Raw genomic sequence first — 17,801 nt, 5'->3', positions numbered from 1 at the left:
AAACCAGTCTAAGCCATACAGTTTCTCCAACAACAGATGCTAGGGACATTCTGTCATCACAGTACAATTTTAGGTGAGCCTCCAAGCTCTATGAAATGGGCAGCCAGAATGGATGCCAGGTCATGTGAGCAGAAACAAGAGAGCCTGTGTCATATTCACCATTTACCTTTTCTTGTACATACACAGTGGTCCAGATGCACGGGATCTATATTTTATTAGGAAAGACTACAAGGTAAATTCAACCAAATAAAAGCTCAAGAATCACTCACTGGAGAGGGATGTATGAGGGGTTCTGTTCACTGGCCCAGTTTTTCAAGATTTTTTTCAGACAAAGTCTCCATGTATAGCATTACTGTGGGTGTGTTAGAAAAGGCTACACTGATCTAGTATTCAGATTTTATAACCTTTACCTTTTGCCCTGATACAGTTGGGACTAGATGAATCACTTAGGTGGCTCTGTTTCCGGTGCAAGTTTCTGAAAAAGACAATTGAAAAAGTAAATGTTGCACACTGACTGGTTTTCAAAGAAAATGAAAGCATGTCTTTTTTTTTCCCCCTTTTATTCCACCAAACTCTTGTAAGAGAAGGCATATTCAATTTTGAAGGGCTATCCAATTTCATATGGGAGATCTGTAACTATAACAATGTTGCATTGAGAGAAGAAGGAAGCCTTGGTCACTGCATCTATTTAGATGATATATGGTTTCTCTTTTTACACTTTTAGGGGCTCAGTTAACCACCTCTAAACCTAATTTGGGGGATTAGTGTTTTAATTCAATTCCCTCAGAGCATGGAAAATTCTTCCTGTGCATGAACGCAAAGGAAAAAATGAATAATGGTCATAAACAAACGAGCTGATCCACCAAAGAGACAGGATTGTTATACACATTAATTCATATACAAAGGCTAAAGGCAAAATGGGAAATAAGTCATTTCCTATTACTTAAGGAAAGTACAAGCATAAAATCATATCATTTAAAAATTAAAAAAAATATTTTCTCTATTTTGGCCTCGTACACAATGCAGTTTGTCAAGTCTATAGAGCTACAGATATCCACCTTTCATCATACTAATTTTAGAAAAGCAAGATTTTCACATAAATAGCTCAGGTGGTAACTCTTCAAGATCACTTTTAGTTATTCATTTATGTAACATGTAGCATTTGCACTAAAGGGAAAAAAAAATCTGTATTAGGTGGCAAAACATCATGGCTTTTCTTTCTCTTGTCTGTAGTAACCTGAAACAGACCTAAATATCTTGGGTCAATAATCAAGACAGACTTTATTATATGTTGCTCAGGTCACAAACCTGAAGTGTAACTTGGCTAATTACAATTTTTATAGTTATCCACCATTGAGAACCTTACCAACACTCTATACTCTGATATGAAAAAAAAAAAAAAAAAAAAGGGAAGAAAAAAGAAAAGGTAGATAAATGGCCACATTCAAAAAGTCTTTTAAAAATTAGTTCTGGGGCGCCTGGGTGGCTCAGTCTGTTGGGCGTCCGACTTCGGCTCAGGTCATGATCTCACAGTCCGTGAGTTTGAGCCCCGCGTCGGGCTCTGTGCTGACAGCTCAGAGCCTGGAGCCTGCTTCGGAGTCTGTGTCTCCCTCTCTCTCTGCTCCTCCCCTGCTCATGCTCTGTCTCTCTCTGTCTCAAAAATAAATAAAAACATTTTAAAAAATTAAAAAAAAAAGAAAAAATTAGTTCTTAGTTTTTAATTATTGTAAAGAGTAAGTATTTAAATTTGTTGCTGTGCTTTGGTAGATTTTAAGTATCATATATGGACTCTAAATAAAAAGAACATCATAGCACTTTTGTTTTCTTAGGCATTTCAGCTTAAACATTAAAGTATGAAAGAAATGTGAGTTCATTCTTATGGATAATAATGCAACTTTATTGTGTGCAACCTGTTTCACACCAAGTATTAGTTTTTCCATGTGAAGTAAGTTGAGATTGAAAATGATAAAGTTATTGTTAAGGAGACACACAGAAAGGCAATAGAAAATGCTGAAAAAAGTTTTTGTCTGAAACTGGAAAACAGAACAGTCTGGAAGAAAAAAAAAAGATATGAGAAGAGTACCACAGGTTACTAACACCAAAAAAACTACTTTGTGGGAGAGAAGGGCCAGGCGATTATCTCAGAAGGGAGGGTTGGATTTCATGTGCATTTTTAACGTATTTGCTTGGCAATAATAATCCCGGAATTTTCTTCTACGTTGTTAGAGCTCTTAACCTTTCCCACTGTCTATAATTTTATTATGCAGCCTAATATATATGTTTTTATTTAGCGCAAAGTCCATCTGTCTAATTTTGTCCCTCACCAGCAAAGTCATACCTCAGATACACAGCGGGAACCAACTGGAAGACCTACCAGAGTATATGTGAAGTTTGGATTTTTTAATTAAAAATTTTTTATTATCCTATTTTGGTTTCCTTACTGAGTAGACTCCTAGGGAAAAATAAGTCCTGTGAGTTTACTGGTCTGCTTTAGAAGTACAATTTAGACTCACAGAAATGAAAGTTAAAGAGAGATCCAAAGTTTCGCTTAAAATAAAAATCACCAGACAAGATAGGCTATGAAATCCTCCTCCCTGTGGTTGAGGACACGTAACACTTTGGAGCAGCTGTCCTCAAACACTTCTGTCCAGAACCCACTCCTCTTCTGGAGTTTCTGAACTCTTTCTGCTCCACACCACCTTCAGCTCTCTTCCCTAAACTGCCATTGGTGATATGTATATCTGTCACTTTGGGTGAGATGTTAATAAAGGAGGCAAAGTCCGTACCACTTATCAGAAACATGAGAAGAGAAACATATCCTTGGACTTGTTTTAGTGTTCTAATTGGCAAATATGCCAAAGGACTGACAACCTTGTATGCTGTGGTGGAAACGAACCTCTGATGCAAGATCTACAATCCTCTAACGCAACATACAAAAGCAATATACATAGGCCAGTTCAGTTAAAACTCTTACTTTTTTTGGTACTCTGTGATAGGACTTTAGAAAAGATAAATCCCAATGGTGGAACATAATTTAAGTGCGGCAGAAAAGTAGAAATAATGAGGCCTGAAATCCAAAGATAAACGCATTATTGAGGCATATTCCCCTGGCCCTTAGGTATGTGGACAAAGAGGTCACGCGTTACTGTGAGACAGAGGGTCAAAGGTGACACAGGGCTCCAAGAAAATATTTACCAAAGAAATGTGATGATTCATTTATCAGTCCAGAAATACCAAGTACAAAACTTCAAGATATAAAGAAGGATCAAATTATATAATGTATATGATTCAATTTAAAAATTCTTAGCCCTCTTACATTATGTTATCTAGATTACAATAGTAAAAAATCAAATTACATTCATATGAAACTTGTATAAAAAGAAATCAAATCCATTGTTATGAAATTTTATAGTACAATTATTTTCTGATGGGTCTTTTCTTAGGTCATGGTATTTATAATTCCATTTACATCTGTGTAATTTTTCAAAGTGAAAAACAAAAGACAGTCAATAGAAATCTAAACTTTCATTTGCAAAACTCCATTCAGTTTCCGGGCTAGTAACACATGGTGATGTCGACTTGTCCTCCAGACATGGACTGCTACCAAAGATCCCCAGTTTATGGAGCATGCAGGCCTCTACTCATTAGGAACGCTTTTTGGTTTGGCTCACGTTTCAAGAAATTCTGCAGCATGTCCATGCCGTCCAGAGATCCCCCAGGTTTCAGGATTAGGTTTCTGTATTTCATTCCAACCTAATAAAATAAAACATCACACCTAATAATTCATTGTTAAAGCAATTTCCCAAATCTCTAGATGCAAAAGAAAAAGGAGGAAGGGTGAAGAAAAAGGGACTTTGACTTTACTTTGTCTGGATGTTCTCTTTTGCCTTAACTACAGCTCTATAGAGCTGTACTTATTTATTTTGGTAGCTATGAGAGCTGAAGCTTAAACCTCCAGTCTTCTACGTTCCTCTTTATTACTGTCTTATCTCCTTAGAGTTTCAACGGTGAGCAAACAAACAAAAAATAGCCAATGGAATGTATAACAGATTCCTATTTAGTAGCCCATCTCAAATGCTATTTCAAAAGAGTTAGCAAACCAAGTGTTCAAGAAGGCCACAAATAGGGAATTTGTGTACCTAGAACCAGTGGCATCACCACTGCCAAAATGGCTTCTGCTATGTTTTTACAAGGGGTTTATAAAAAATGCCTCATCCTTATGGATGGCGGTAGGACAACAACACATGTCCCAGGTGTAGGTTAAGTTAGTTCTGTGGGCTCAGAGCTAGGAATAAGGACCTTTGTAAAGTTTTCCTTGGGGATGAGGTCTGCAACCTTAAAACACAATGTAGTTACTCTGCCTTTATTTACATAAAGGTAGCAGCAAGTAAAGTGAAGGAAAACGACTGAAATTCAGTATCAGTGTCATTCATTATTTTCACTTCCTTTTCATCATCCTTTTAGGGATACAAAGCAAGACAATTCAGTGAAGAAAAATTCCAAATAGTTCACAGAGTAACACTTTTAAATTTATATCCATTAAATCATTTGATCAATATGACTAACAGTCTTTTTGACAATAATAGCTAGAGAATTTTCAGAGACAAAAGTAACTTTTGACTTATAACAATAATTCTCTTTGGTACAACCATCAGAGATAAGTCTAGTCAAATTGTTAATAAACGAAAACATGCATGAATGAAATTTACCAAGTTAGATACAAAACTATTTTATTCCCTATAGCGTCCTAAAATAAAAATTTTGGGGTTTATCTTTTTGTTATTAACAGAAATCATCTGCAGTTTATTAATCCTGACAGGTTAACATCAAACTTCCTAGTCTGGGCCCTGATTAGGAGTAAATAGTCAGTTACCTTCCTGTAAAGTCTAGGGCAGCACAGTCCAACAGAAATATAATATAAGAAACATAAATAACTTAAAATTTTCTAGTAATCACATTTTAGAAGGTAAAAAAAGTCAAAATGGTGAAACTAATTTTAATAAGATATTTTAACCATATATCTATGTTACTTCAGCATATGTCAATATAAAAATTACTGAGATTTACTTTCTGTGGTAAGTCATCAAAATCTCGTGTGTGTTTTTCACTTTTCCAGCACAAGTTTTTAGTTATGCTAGCCACATTTCAGGTGCTTGACAGCCACAGGGAGCTACCACAGTGGACAGGGGTAGGGCCTAGAACACAATGTGATCTTTAGAAGGGCTTATTGGGGGCCCCTGGGTGGCGCAGTCGGTTAAGCGTCCGACTTCAGCCAGGTCACGATCTCGCGATCCGTGAGTTCAAGCCCCGCATCAGGCTCTGGGCTGATGGCTCAGAGCCTGGAGCCCGTTTCCGATTCTGTGTCTCCCTCTCTCTCTGCCCCTCCCCCGTTCATGCTCCGTCTCTCTCTGTCCCAAAAATAAATAAACGTTGAAAAAAAAATTAATAAAAAAAAAGGATTAAGTGAAGGTAAAACAAAACTTTCATTTAAAAAAAAAAAAAAAGAAGGGCTTATTGGACAATATTCTAGTATGACAATGAAAAGGCATGTAGTAATCTTGTTGCCTTATCTACAAGTTTTAGATAAATTTTCCTAAAGAGGGTAGGCCTGTAATCACTGATATCCGAATTCCTGAAAACTCTGGTAATGAAGACTTAAGCTAGATTTAATGTTCTTTGGCGGGGGGGGGGGGGATGATGTGTAGCTTTTTGCTTGGTCTGTAGCAATCCATTACTGTTAGGCTAGCAATTGGGAACCTAAAATGTGAGTGATGGCTGATCCTGCCATAGACATTATTATTCTAAGAAGTAGCAGCTTAGAGCTCTGGAGCCCAAACACAGTCTACCTCCCTTTTCTTTCTTTCATTGCCCCAAATGCCTACATTTGACCAGTGTTAAATCAGTAGGGGGAAAGGGTAGGATGGGGAAGAAAGACGGTGCTCTCCTGGATCTTCACCCCTTTCCCTAAGAAGCCACCATAAAAATAGGGAGAACTGGGGCTCCTGGGTGGCTCAGTCGGTTAAGTGACTGACTCTTGATTTTGGCTCAGGTCATGATCTCATGGCTGTGCAATCATCCTGCATCGGGCAGCTCCATACCCAGCTCCATACCCTGCTTGGAATTCATTCTCATTCTCGTTCTCATTCTTTCTGTCAATTTCTCTCTCTCTCTCTCTCTCTCTCTCTCCTCCCTCCATACCTCCCTCCCTCTGACCCTCCCCTGCCTGTGCTCTCTCTCTCTAAAAAAATAAACAGACATTTAAAAGAATCTCCCACAATGTGGCTACCTGACAAAATAGTCTCATTTTGTACAGAGAACTGCAGTTCTAGCCAGCAAATAGATGTAGGTACTTGAAGAGTTGCATGGCGCTGTGAAGAGGCAGCTCAGGGCTCCTCTGACCAGTAAGGTCATCGCGGAGCCGGGGGGGTGTGCAGCTCAACACAGCTCCAGTCCTGTCCCGCTTACAGCTCCAAACAAGTTGATTCAATTTCCTGAATTACAGAGCAATGGTCTTTTAATAGTTTCATTTCCTTCACAATGAAGTTTGGAGAAGAGTTTAAGAGTCATTTTGGTAATAGGATCTTGCTTTTCTTACAAAAAAAAAAAAAGTTAAGTGAACTTTTGTGTTTTAGGAAGGTACTGGCTCTCTGGGGGAGAGAACACTGTCTGGGAGACATATGCCACAGGTGGAAGGAGTCTTTGCCATAAGTTGTTCTAGTCTGTTTACATAATAAAGAAACTTGAACTGTAAGGAAGGCAGAAAGACAAGTTCTAAGACAACCAGTGAAATTTTTTTATGCTAGAAGAATCCTTCAGGAGGATCTGCACATAGTAAGAGCTTCTATTAACTAGTCTATGAAGGCAAATCAGCATCAGTCACCTGTGTGGTTTTTAAAGTTTTTTTTTTTTTTTTTTTTTTTTACTTATTTGTTTAGAGAGCCAGGGAGGGACAGAGAGAGAGAGAGAGACAGAGAGAGAGAGAGAGAATGAGCAGGGGAGGAGCAGAGACAGCGGGAGAGAGAGAATCCTAAGCAGGCTCCCCACTGTCAGCAAAGAGCCCGCTGGCAGGACTTGAACCCATGAAGTGTGGGATCATGACCTGAGCCAAAATCAAGAGTTGGACGCTTAACCAACTGAACCACCCAGGCACCCCACCTGTGTGGTTTTTAATCTTGGAAGATTAGAGTGTATCTTTTGGCAACTGTGCAAGTCCTCTCTAACAGTGATGTTTCCTAAAGCAAGGTCAGGAGTCTTGGAGTCAGGCCCAAGTTTCAATCTTGGCTTAACCCTCAGCTCTGTGACCACAGGCCTTGGTTTCTTTTCCTGTAAAATAGGAACATGCCTCCCTCACCTAGTTTATGGGGAATTGGGGATGATTTCAGGACACTGCCCTGTCCCTAGTATAACACATGGCACCCAGGGCCACTCAGTAACCCTCTGTGGTCATCCATTCCTCCTCTCATTTCTGTCCCTCTCACATTGGCCCTCCGTTCAGTGTCTCATGTACACAGCAGGGACACAGATGCATTCCTGGTTTGGAGTCTCCTTAAAATTAGTTCTGTTTCCTAATAAAACTAAAAAAAAAAATACAAGAGACTTCATCTCCATTATTAATAAGAAATAGACTATCTCGTTCAGTAGGAATATTAGGGAGGTGAGACAAGGCACTCATCTAAGAATACATACTCTTTATTTGAGGTAATATTTTAAGAGCAATCATAATGGCCTGAACGAAGGATGCCACCATCTGTAAGTAATGAGAATATGTCTCCTGTTGGGTCTCGCATTTCTGAGGCAGCACATGCAAGCTCCCACTGTCTTCCAATCCTCCCTCCTTCCTACTGTGACTGACTCTGGGGAGGAGAGCCAGTTGTCTCCTTCCTACACTGAGTAACAGGCATCAGGGAAAAGAGCATCCATCCAACGATAGGTGATGATGATCAGGCACACAACAGGCTCCCTAGCCAGCTTTAAAAGTGGATGCTGAAACCTTCCACAGCTCATCTGTAAACTCCTTCCCAACAGCACACTCTTTGTTTCCTATGAGGGTGGGGATATCGTGGGTGGAAAAAGAATACCTTGGACAACAACAAAGAAAAAGGGAGAGAGTGAAAGAGTGGTGCTGGTAGCCAGGGAGATGGAAATGAGAACAGTGGGTCGGAATCTGCTTGATTAGAAGAGGCCTTCCGGAAACTGTGAGCAAAGTTTCAATTTGTGAGGATAGAAGGATAGATCTATATTTATGGGGAGGGAGATCAGAAAAAAAGAAAAAAAGAAAAAAGGAAAAAAAAAAAGAAGAGTAGTCTGGCTATTCATATGTATTGGGGGAAGGGGAAATAGATGGGGACAACTACCGTAATTAAATGTAACAGTTTTGAAGTAGAGGACACACAAAAATGAATAAAACAGCTCCAATTACAAGGACTTTATCATCTAGGAGGTAAAAAAAAAGACAATGTACAAAGCAGATTATTAGGGTTCTAAGAGAAATACAGAGAAAGGCTGTAAGAACACAAAGGAAGAAAAAGTGCTTCCAGTTGGTTGGGATTCAAGACTTGGAAAGTCTGGTCTTGTAAATATGCAAGAAGTTAAGTTGGAAATCAATCCCATTTCTTTCCTTTGTCCCTTAAATCAGGCAAAACCTAAGTCTGTCAAGAAAGGCTGAAGTATAAGAAAAATCAGCTTTGTGGTGGTAGGTCAAGAGAGCCGAAGCAGAAGTTAATCCATTTGTAAGGACCTTCAGAAGGAATTTCATATTCTCCCTTAGCAACACATTGTAGCAGGAATTGGGCTTAGAATTCTGAGTGGAGAGCACTGGAATAGTTAGCTTTAGAGTACAAATTCTCTGTGAAGTAATTCTTTTTCATGTTAACCCAAAGTTTGTCATGTTTCTGTGTCTGCTATTGCATGTAAAGATCTAGCTACTTCCTTATGGCATTACAGATTAAAATATAATAGTTGCATTTGACTGTCTTGATTTTCTTGGTATTCCATTCTACAGTGATACTCAGTTTTATTTTTTCTTCATTGAAGGAAAAACAAAGGTTAGCAATTTCTCTAAATGCAAAAGAGGAGGGAGATAATTCTAGCTTAATAATATAATTGTCTTTGAATCCACCAAGTCTATTACCTCTTAGGAAATTTTCCCACAATGAACTTGCCTTATAAAAAGAAATGGCCCTAGTTAAAATGCCGCCATTTTCTTCAACCCTATGATTAGCTGCTGGATTTTGAAACTACATTTGGTGACGCTGGATATCTTCTTTAAAGAGCTCCTAGAGCTTGCTGGAAAAGTTTTATTCCCAAGCAGCTCCCTTCCATAGTTACTTAAGAAATCAGCTGGAGAAGGAAAACATATGTCTGATAATGAGAATTCTCTATATTCTACTAGAAACAAAGATTTTAGGATATGTTTAATGAACAAATAATGAAGATAGTCTAACTATTTATAATGAAGAAAAGAGAAAATCACAAATAAAACCAGAAATAGCAAACTGTGGCTATTATAGGTAATTGGTCAATTCTAACACTTGGATAGAGGCCCTCAAAATAGAATGAAAACCACTGTACCATAAAAATATGCTATTGCTACCTTAGGTATTCAGAAGACTACAGGTTTGGGGTGCCTGGCTGGCTCAGTTAGTAGAGCATCTGACTCTTGATCTTGCAGTTGTGAGTTCAAGCCCCACAATGGGTGTAGATTACTTAAAAAAAAAAAAAAAAAAGACTAGGTTTATATTTGACCCTTCCTATTATTGTTTTCCCAGTGAGTAGTGCACTTTCTATAGTTCTGCTTGCTAACACCTGGAATGTTTCTCAAAGCAGACCCTGAGCTTTGCAGGATGGCAAGAGGTTATAGAGAGAAGGCCTGGAGATGTTCTTTTGTTGATACCAATGACCAGGACAATAATGTCAACAGTACGTGATCTTTCAGTCTCCAGCCTCTCTACAGATTTTGGGGACGAAGAATAGCAGACACTGATTCCTTGAAGGGCCATCCAGTTATCTTCTCAAAATGATTCAAATACATACTAGGTGAAACTAATGTAACATGATGTGTCAACTACAATTCAATTAAAAAAAAAAAGGTGTCAACTTTACATCGATATAATGGCACCAATATGTACTCAATTGTGATGCTTATTAAGAAATCTAAGACACTCTAATCCTCCTTCCTTTCAAGGTGTCCTTTTATTTGCTTGCTTTGGTTGTGGTTTATTACTGAACATTTCTAGAGCCTATTATTTATCCTTGCTAATACAGAATTTTCACAATGGTTTTAGGAAAGAGTCTTTTTACCTCCCTGTGCTGGGCAGTAATAACTGGTCCCTATCTACCAGAAACTTTGTAATTCTGGAAAATACAGCAGAATTTTAGTGATGAGGGAAAAAACATATGAGGGAGACAGGGAGCCTTGAGACAACAGGGTCTGTGTGATATATTGTGAATGCTCTGATACCCTTGACTTCAAATCAAATTCAGTATTTCTATAAAAATTCTTTCGGGACACCTCGCTGGCTCAGTTGGAGAAGCATGTGACTCTTGATCTCGGGGTTATGAGTTTGAGCCCCATTTGGGTACAGAGATTACTAAACATAAATAAATAAACAAACAAACAAACTTAAAAAAAATTCTTTCTCTTCATCACAACGTAGCTGTAATGACCAAATATTTTTCTTAGAACAGGATAACTGTCTCAAAGTATTACATTTTAATAAGTGGGTATTTGAATTTTGTAAATCAGGTATTACTTTAGAGCAAACATTTGTAAAACTTAAAAAAAAAATAAGTGAACCAAACAAACAGTATACTGTAGAGGGAACAAAATGGCTATTTAAAAAGCTGTTCTAGTCTCTGCCACTGCAGTGAAGAGTGTGAGAGTGGGGTGCAAAGGGATTCTCCTTGGTCACTGGAGCCCAATTCACTACTGTTGTGACAAAAGGGGAGCAAGAAATGCTATAATATCCCAGAATACTTGATAGGGAAGAAAAAGGAAGGGATTAAAGTTAGCTTCATGGCGTAAGATGAATAATATACAGCAATGTTGAACCCAGAATTTTAGTGAAACTGAAAACTGTGTTTTACATTACAAGGCAACAACTCCAAGTTGTTGGGAATCTTGTGTTCTCCAAGTTCACCCCAGGCCCCTGATCTAAAATAAAAGTAGTCTGGCTGCCTGCCAAGCTGTGAAGCTTGAGAGTAAGAGGAAGTACACAGAAGCATAATGGCAGGGACTGCGTCTGCTGGACTTGCAAGTTCCTTGGGGCCGACTGGGATCAGTACATGGGCTGTTACCTTGACAGATGGAAAAGAAGAGGTAACAGCGGAAGGTACTGGAGATGTGGCTGTGTAAGTGGAAACACAGAGGAGATGAGTGAGGAAGCTTAATTGAAAAAGGTACTGTGGCACTTATGCTAGGAAGCGTCACCAACTTGTAAGAGTCAGTAACAGGTCATAATTGCACCTTTATATAAGTAGACCTGGAGTCTCTATAATCATTGTTTTCTGATTTCTGCAATAATGCATGCTCTGTGTAAAAAATAAGGAAAAGCTCCATAGAAATTACAGAAAAATATTTAATAATCACTCATGAAATTATCACTCGAAGCTAAGAATGGACATTTTGATGTACTCTTTTTCTAAACATGTATTTTAAAATAAAAATTTGCATTCTATGGTACAAAATATTTTATAGCCTGATTTTTTTCACTTTGTGTTAGAGTTATATTAAACATTCCAGACATAAGAAAAAGCTTGGTGAAATCCTTCCCTCACACTTCCCTCAAGTCCATTCTTTTCTTCAAAAAATGGAAATACCACTTTTGGTTCAGATGATCTAGAAGATTTCATAAGCGAGTAGCCAGCCATGTGACTAGGGCCTTTAAGAATGGTAAGATTGAAGCTGTATCTGGGTGGCTCAGTCAGTTAAGCATCTGACTTTTGATATTAGCTCAGGTCATGATCTCACGGTTTGTGAGATCAAGCCCCATGTGGGGCTCTGTGCTGACAGTGTGGAGCCTGCTTGGGATTCTCCATCTCCTTCTCTCTGCCCCACCCCTGCTTGTGCATGCTGCCTCTCTCAAAACAAATAAATAAACTTAAAAGAATGTTAAAATTTTTAAGAGATAGAGACAAGAAAGTCACACCTTTTAGGTGGAAGAAATAGAATGATCGTATTTGTGAAGGTGCAAAGACCTATGGGAACACATAAATCTGGCTGACACATTGAATTCTGGGAAGTAAGGAAGACATGTGATGGCTAAGCTAAGGACTGTGAACAAGGAGAGGAAAGCAAGAAACAGGAAGTAAAAACAAAAGGGTAGGTGAGGGCCTTTGGAAGTTGGCAACTGGGTCATCAGTGGTCACTCGAGAGAGAGTAATTTTCTAGTTCCGTTGGTGGAGGCAAAATAGAGGTTTGCATGGACGGCTCCTTACACCAAGAAATTAGGCTGTGAAAGGAAGGAGAACTGAGTAATAGCAACAGGGTTACCAGAGGCAGTAGCAATAATCCCAGTTTTTGCCAAGACACATTAAGGCTTGGTGTTAGACACATCTTTCAGACAGAGGGAAAGAAGGTGAATACTGAAGTATAGAAAGAGAACAAAAATGACATATTTAGTCTTGATGACCGTAATTTTCTTAGTGGAGAGGAGAGAGGATTTGAGACTCGGGGGATCTCAATAAGGGAAGTGGGACAGGACAGCAGAGTAACACTGGGTGTCCACTACAGGTTGGATAGCACGATTTTGTAGTGGGACATGTTAATGGAGTCACACAATCTTCCTCGGAAAGGTCTGAATCCCAAGGGCACCATCCCTAAGTGAGATGGTAGAGGAATCCAGGGCTGGGTACTTGGCTAAGGGTCATACAGAAGTCAAGACATATATGAGAACAGTCAGTGGCTGGCCATTGTAATAGGTTGGCCAGGGAATGGAAGGAGACTTACAGTGACCTAATAGCCTGGGTAGGGTAGGATGGAAGAAGGAATGATTGGGAAGGTTAGTGTAGATAATGTAGGTACCCTGGAGGTGTTTTGTTTTGTTTTGTTTTGTTTTGTTTTGTTTTGTTTTGTTTTGTTTTGCAGGGGGGGTGGGAAGAAGGGGATGGTGGGCTAAATTACAGCTATGTGGGGCGCCTGGATGGCTCAGTTGGTTGGGCAGTTGGGCATCTGACTTCGGCTCAGGTCATGGTCTCAGGGATCGTGAGTTTGAGCCCTGCATTGGGCTCTGTGCTGACAGCTCAGAGCCTGGAGCCTGCTTCAGATTCTGTGTCTCCCTCTCTCTTTGCCCCTCCCCTGCTTGTGTTCTCACTCTGTCTCTCTCAGAAACAAATAAACATTAAAAAAAAATTATAGCAATGAATTTCAGTATATGTGTGTGAGGCACTATGCAATCCAGAAACATAAAGTTGGGGGGAAGAAATTGGTTGGCTGAAATAAGCACAGAGAACCTGAATTTGGTAACTTGCTCTTCTAATTTCTGAATCAAATAGAATGAGAAGCACACTGAAAAATGCATCAGGCCTGGAAATAATCTGACAGCTGAGTCTTCAACAAGAGTGGAGACTAGGGGACTATAACTCAGGAAGGTTTGGCTGGTAGCCACCTGGCAGTCAATTCACTGTACACAGAAAGGAATGGCTCATGTTAATGAAGCAGCCTAAATTACTTAAAGGCATTTCGGTTACAAACTATGTAGGAGGTGGGGTATGCCAGTCACAGAGAAAGGGTACCTCCCATAGAAAATGTATAAAGAAACTGTGTAGAGAATGTGAAAACATACCTAGACCATTAACATCAAGAAAGAGTTTACCTTTCTTTCCCAACCTCCTATAAAACTAAAGCATTGTATGGCACATGTCAAAACTAGCAGCTATAAATGCTCAAATGCATAAACAAAGCTTTGAATTTTAATTATGCAATATATTGGAATGTTAATAAGCAAGAAAATGTGGTAGTTTTTTTTTTTTAACTTAGAGAATTAGAGTTAATCACTTGTGCACTGCAACTTAATGATGGATGATTTGAGAAGATTCAAGATTTTCAAGTTAAAAGCTGTTACCAAATCTCTTACGCTAAAATCTAGGTGTAATAAATATTTTACACTGGGAACGACAAAATTAACAAAAGGAGAAAAGAAAATACAATACCTCTGGATTCATTATCCCTTCTTTTTTAAAACAGCTGTAAAACATATCCATGGAAAATACTTCACTCCAAAGATATCCATAATATTGGCCATCATATCCCCCTGCCAAATGTCCGAAAGTAGCTGGCATATTTGTGCCTTTAAAGAAAGATACATTTCAATCAATGTGATGGCCAATGTTAACTATCAGGTTATCAGCTGGCTAAGGTTTCCCTTTGGGGAGTCCGGAGACTGGAGAGTGACAGTCTCCAGCAACAAGCAGGATCTTACCTGCAGTACTCCCTGGGTTTACGTGTGCCCTTGGCCAAGATGTTTACAAACTTCTCTGCTATGATGACTCAACTTCAGAGCTGGTTTCGGCCCTAAGTTCTGGAATGTCTAACAATAGTTTCAGAGGCTTTGTCCACACCCATCAGATAGCTCAGTATTTCAGGACTACTCAGTCCTTTCTAATCCTTTAGACACATACGTGTCTTATAGATTCTCTAATAGTAAGCCCACTCTTTGTCACACAGCTTTGCATCTAAAATGTGTCAGAACGGCACTTACTTTAGGTTCATAATTACTGAAGAACTCTTTATTTAAAAAACTAAAAAGGTTTTGCCAACTCAATCTACCTCTAGGGCTATTTTTAAAAAGGATTTTTTCAGGGTGCCTGGTGGCTCAGTCAGTTTAAGCGTCCAACTCTTGATTTAGGCTCAGGTCATGATCTCACCATTTGTGAGATGGAGCCCCGTGTCTTGGATTCTGATAGCGTGGCGACTGCTTGGGATTCTCTTTCCCTCAGTCTCTGCCCCTCCCCACCTCCACTTTCTCTCTCTCTCTCTCTCTCTCAAAATAAATAAATAAACTTAACAAAAGTAAAAAGGATTTTGTCAAATTGGTCTCAGGGACAAAACTGTTGTATGGTCTACCATAAACAGATCACAAAAGTACGTGAGGAGCCTGGATTGACTCCATTGGACTCTTCTGACCTTTATTATCACTATCAATGTGACAGGTTCATTTAAATAACATCTTCCTTGGTGGAAAAAAGTCACCTTGCCAACTATGTATACATGAACAACTACATGTTGGCTTAAAATATATAAATACAAATGTAAACACAGTCACGTGTGTAACTGCCCACCTACCCACATGAATCTCATAAATACTGGGCTAGAAAAGGCTAGCTGGAATTCCTTAACTGATCTCAGAACCAAAATCAGAAACAAGGTAGAAGTTTGTACTTCTCTCTAAAACTTCCCCGTTTGCCAATTTCTCAGTGAAATCACTAGGAAGTCAGGGCACACATACGGAGGGAGGAGCCAGGTGGCTGTTGCCAAATGCGAATGGCTTTCTCTGCTCTGGGGTGGAGGCCAATTGCTCATTCTTGATTACACTAAAATGCTGCAAAGCTGGAGCCACCTTTCCTTTAAACACACTTGGACAGGATAAGTCATACGGACATAGTAAGCTTATCAGAAAGCCATGGCCTGATTATAGAAATCAGAAACAAATATACATTAGGTGAGCTGCCTGACAAACCCTATGTTTCCTGGCAGTGTTAGGAGGATACCCTGTACTTCACTGAAGAAAATGAATTCAGGTCATAGTGCTTACATACCTGGAGTTGCCGCGACACCTAAAATCTCTGTGCAATATTTGGCATATTCACTTGCAGCATCCAGCGACGTGTTGGTATGGAGAGACTGATCAACTTTGCTCAAAACAATCTGGCGTAAGGTCAGAAGACCTAATAGCATAAGAATGTTTGGGCATGTTTTGGAGAAGAGAGAACTACGTGTTCTAATATCACAAGATCAAAGATTTAAACAACTGACGCCTATAGTACATATTACAAAATGGGAGTAAGATACCTCATTTAAGATTTAAAAGAACATGTATTTTTTTTTTCTTGGACACATTCCCAGGATATTTAGCAGTCTCCCCTCCCCATATTAGCACTCTTAGGGTAATACCATGATTACAAGGGAAATAAGTTCTATAGAACAAGAAGCCAGCCACTGTCTATTAAAGCAATTCTAATGTATTTTCCTTTTCTAAAATTACAAGTCATACCTGTGTTGACCAGTCTGGAAGCAACAAGTTTTTCAAGCAGATCATCCATAATAGGACTTCCATCTTTATAATGTTTTGACAATCTTCGGAGGGAATCGATGTCCCATACCCAATTCTCAAGCATTTGTGATGGCACCTCTACAAAGTCAGTTTCCACATTTGTTCCACTAAATCGAGCAAAATCAGTCTAGAAAATAAACATAAAGGTCTTTTTTTAAAGCACTGAATGAAAACTACCTATGTGATGAATCATAATTAAGACTCTGTAAAACTTGAGTCAGAATCAGAGTCAACTACCTGTTTGAATAAAGGGTTAGGATAACTTCAAATTTAAATAAAAACAAAACACAGTACCAAGCAGCCTGAAAAATAACCCCCAAGTACTCTATGTTAAAGTAGTATTTCATTCTTTTAAATCATAGACAAACTTGGAACAATCATCAGGAAATCATAAATGAAAAAAAAAAATCAGACTGAGTTAAAACAAGCCCTAAGCTTTGGAAATAAAAATATTAAAAAAATTTTTTCCATTAAAAATGAATAGATTTAAGACAGTTTCTCTCTACTTATCTATTTCATGTGCTTCATTTTGTTTATTCAAAACATGCCTTTCTGGAGCACTCATCACTCTATGGTTTAACTATTAAAGTTAAAAAAGTTTTTTTTAATGTTTATTTATTTTTGAGAGAGAGATAGACAGAGTGTGAGCAGGGGAGGGGCAGAGAGAGAGGGAGACACAGAATCTGAAGTAGGCTCCAGGCTCCAAGCTGTCAGCATAGAGCCCGATGCAGGGCCTTGAGATCATGACCTGAGCCAAAGTCAGATGCTCAACCAACTGAGCCACCCAGGCGCTCCTTAACTATTCAAGTTTTAATCAAAATCAAAGAGTTAAATTACAACACTGCAGATACCCTTTGCGTGTTATATTTTGTGTTCTGAACTTTAAATACATGATTCTAAGATAACTATGTTGCAGAAAGCCTAGTTGTACCTCTCAGGGTAGAAGAGGTTAAAACAAGAAGCCACTTCAGGGGGAGGTATAAGTGTGGATCAGTTGGCAAGAGGGTAACTTAAATGCAGGGAGAGCTTTCTGGACAAACAAAGCATATATCAGAAGTTAAAGCATCCCTTGGAAAAATAAAGGGCTTACTCTCAGGGTGTGGTCTAAAAGTTAAAAAAAAATTTTTTTGAAGTATAGTAAGTTGTTGAATCTGATGTCAGGAAAGCTCTTGATCAAAAAAAGGGGAATTCACTAGAACAAGCTGATATTTTCTACCTTTCACACTATACACAGAACTTGTGTAAAATTGACATTGACAGAGAAGACTTTGCATTAAACCAACCGGCTCATCTGCAGAATGGGGTTATCTTTCTGTTGTTTTTCCCTGAACCTCTGTCCTGTTTCCTTCTTCAGATGTGTTACAATCCCAGTCCCTCCCTGACTTCATCATCCCTGGGGCTCTGAGGGGAAGAGAAAGGAAGAAGGGCTTAAGCACTGGAGAAGGCAGCAGATGGGATGCCAAATCAGCAGCAAATAACGATTCTGCTTTTGGCCCAGGGCAGAAGCACAGATGTCAATGCCATTTCACATTC

At 39.0% G+C, this 17,801-nt stretch overlaps 1 protein-coding gene across 1 annotated transcript in view; it reads right to left on the bottom strand.

Moving 5' to 3' along the window:
- Window positions 1-1,886: 1,886 nt before the first annotated feature.
- NLN (neurolysin) overlaps window positions 1,887-17,801 on the bottom strand; it is a 66,320-nt gene continuing 50,405 nt past the window's right edge. The window contains exons 9-12 of the mRNA XM_047087274.1: window positions 16,209-16,395; window positions 15,754-15,882; window positions 14,149-14,285; window positions 1,887-3,753 (exon numbers count right to left, since the gene is read on the bottom strand). Of these exons, the coding sequence (XP_046943230.1) occupies window positions 3,619-3,753; window positions 14,149-14,285; window positions 15,754-15,882; window positions 16,209-16,395 (588 nt within the window). The 3' untranslated portion in view covers window positions 1,887-3,618. The remainder of the gene's footprint in view (window positions 3,754-14,148; window positions 14,286-15,753; window positions 15,883-16,208; window positions 16,396-17,801) is intronic.

The sequence above is a fragment of the Lynx rufus genome, unplaced genomic scaffold (genome assembly GCF_022079265.1).
Source record: "Lynx rufus isolate CCGP_SWC_20201006 ecotype Redwood Valley unplaced genomic scaffold, mLynRuf1.p SCAF_1, whole genome shotgun sequence".
Taxonomy (NCBI): domain Eukaryota; kingdom Metazoa; phylum Chordata; class Mammalia; order Carnivora; family Felidae; genus Lynx; species Lynx rufus.
The sequence above is the reverse complement of the archived record's forward strand: the minus strand, read 5'-3'. Positions and strand labels throughout refer to the sequence as shown.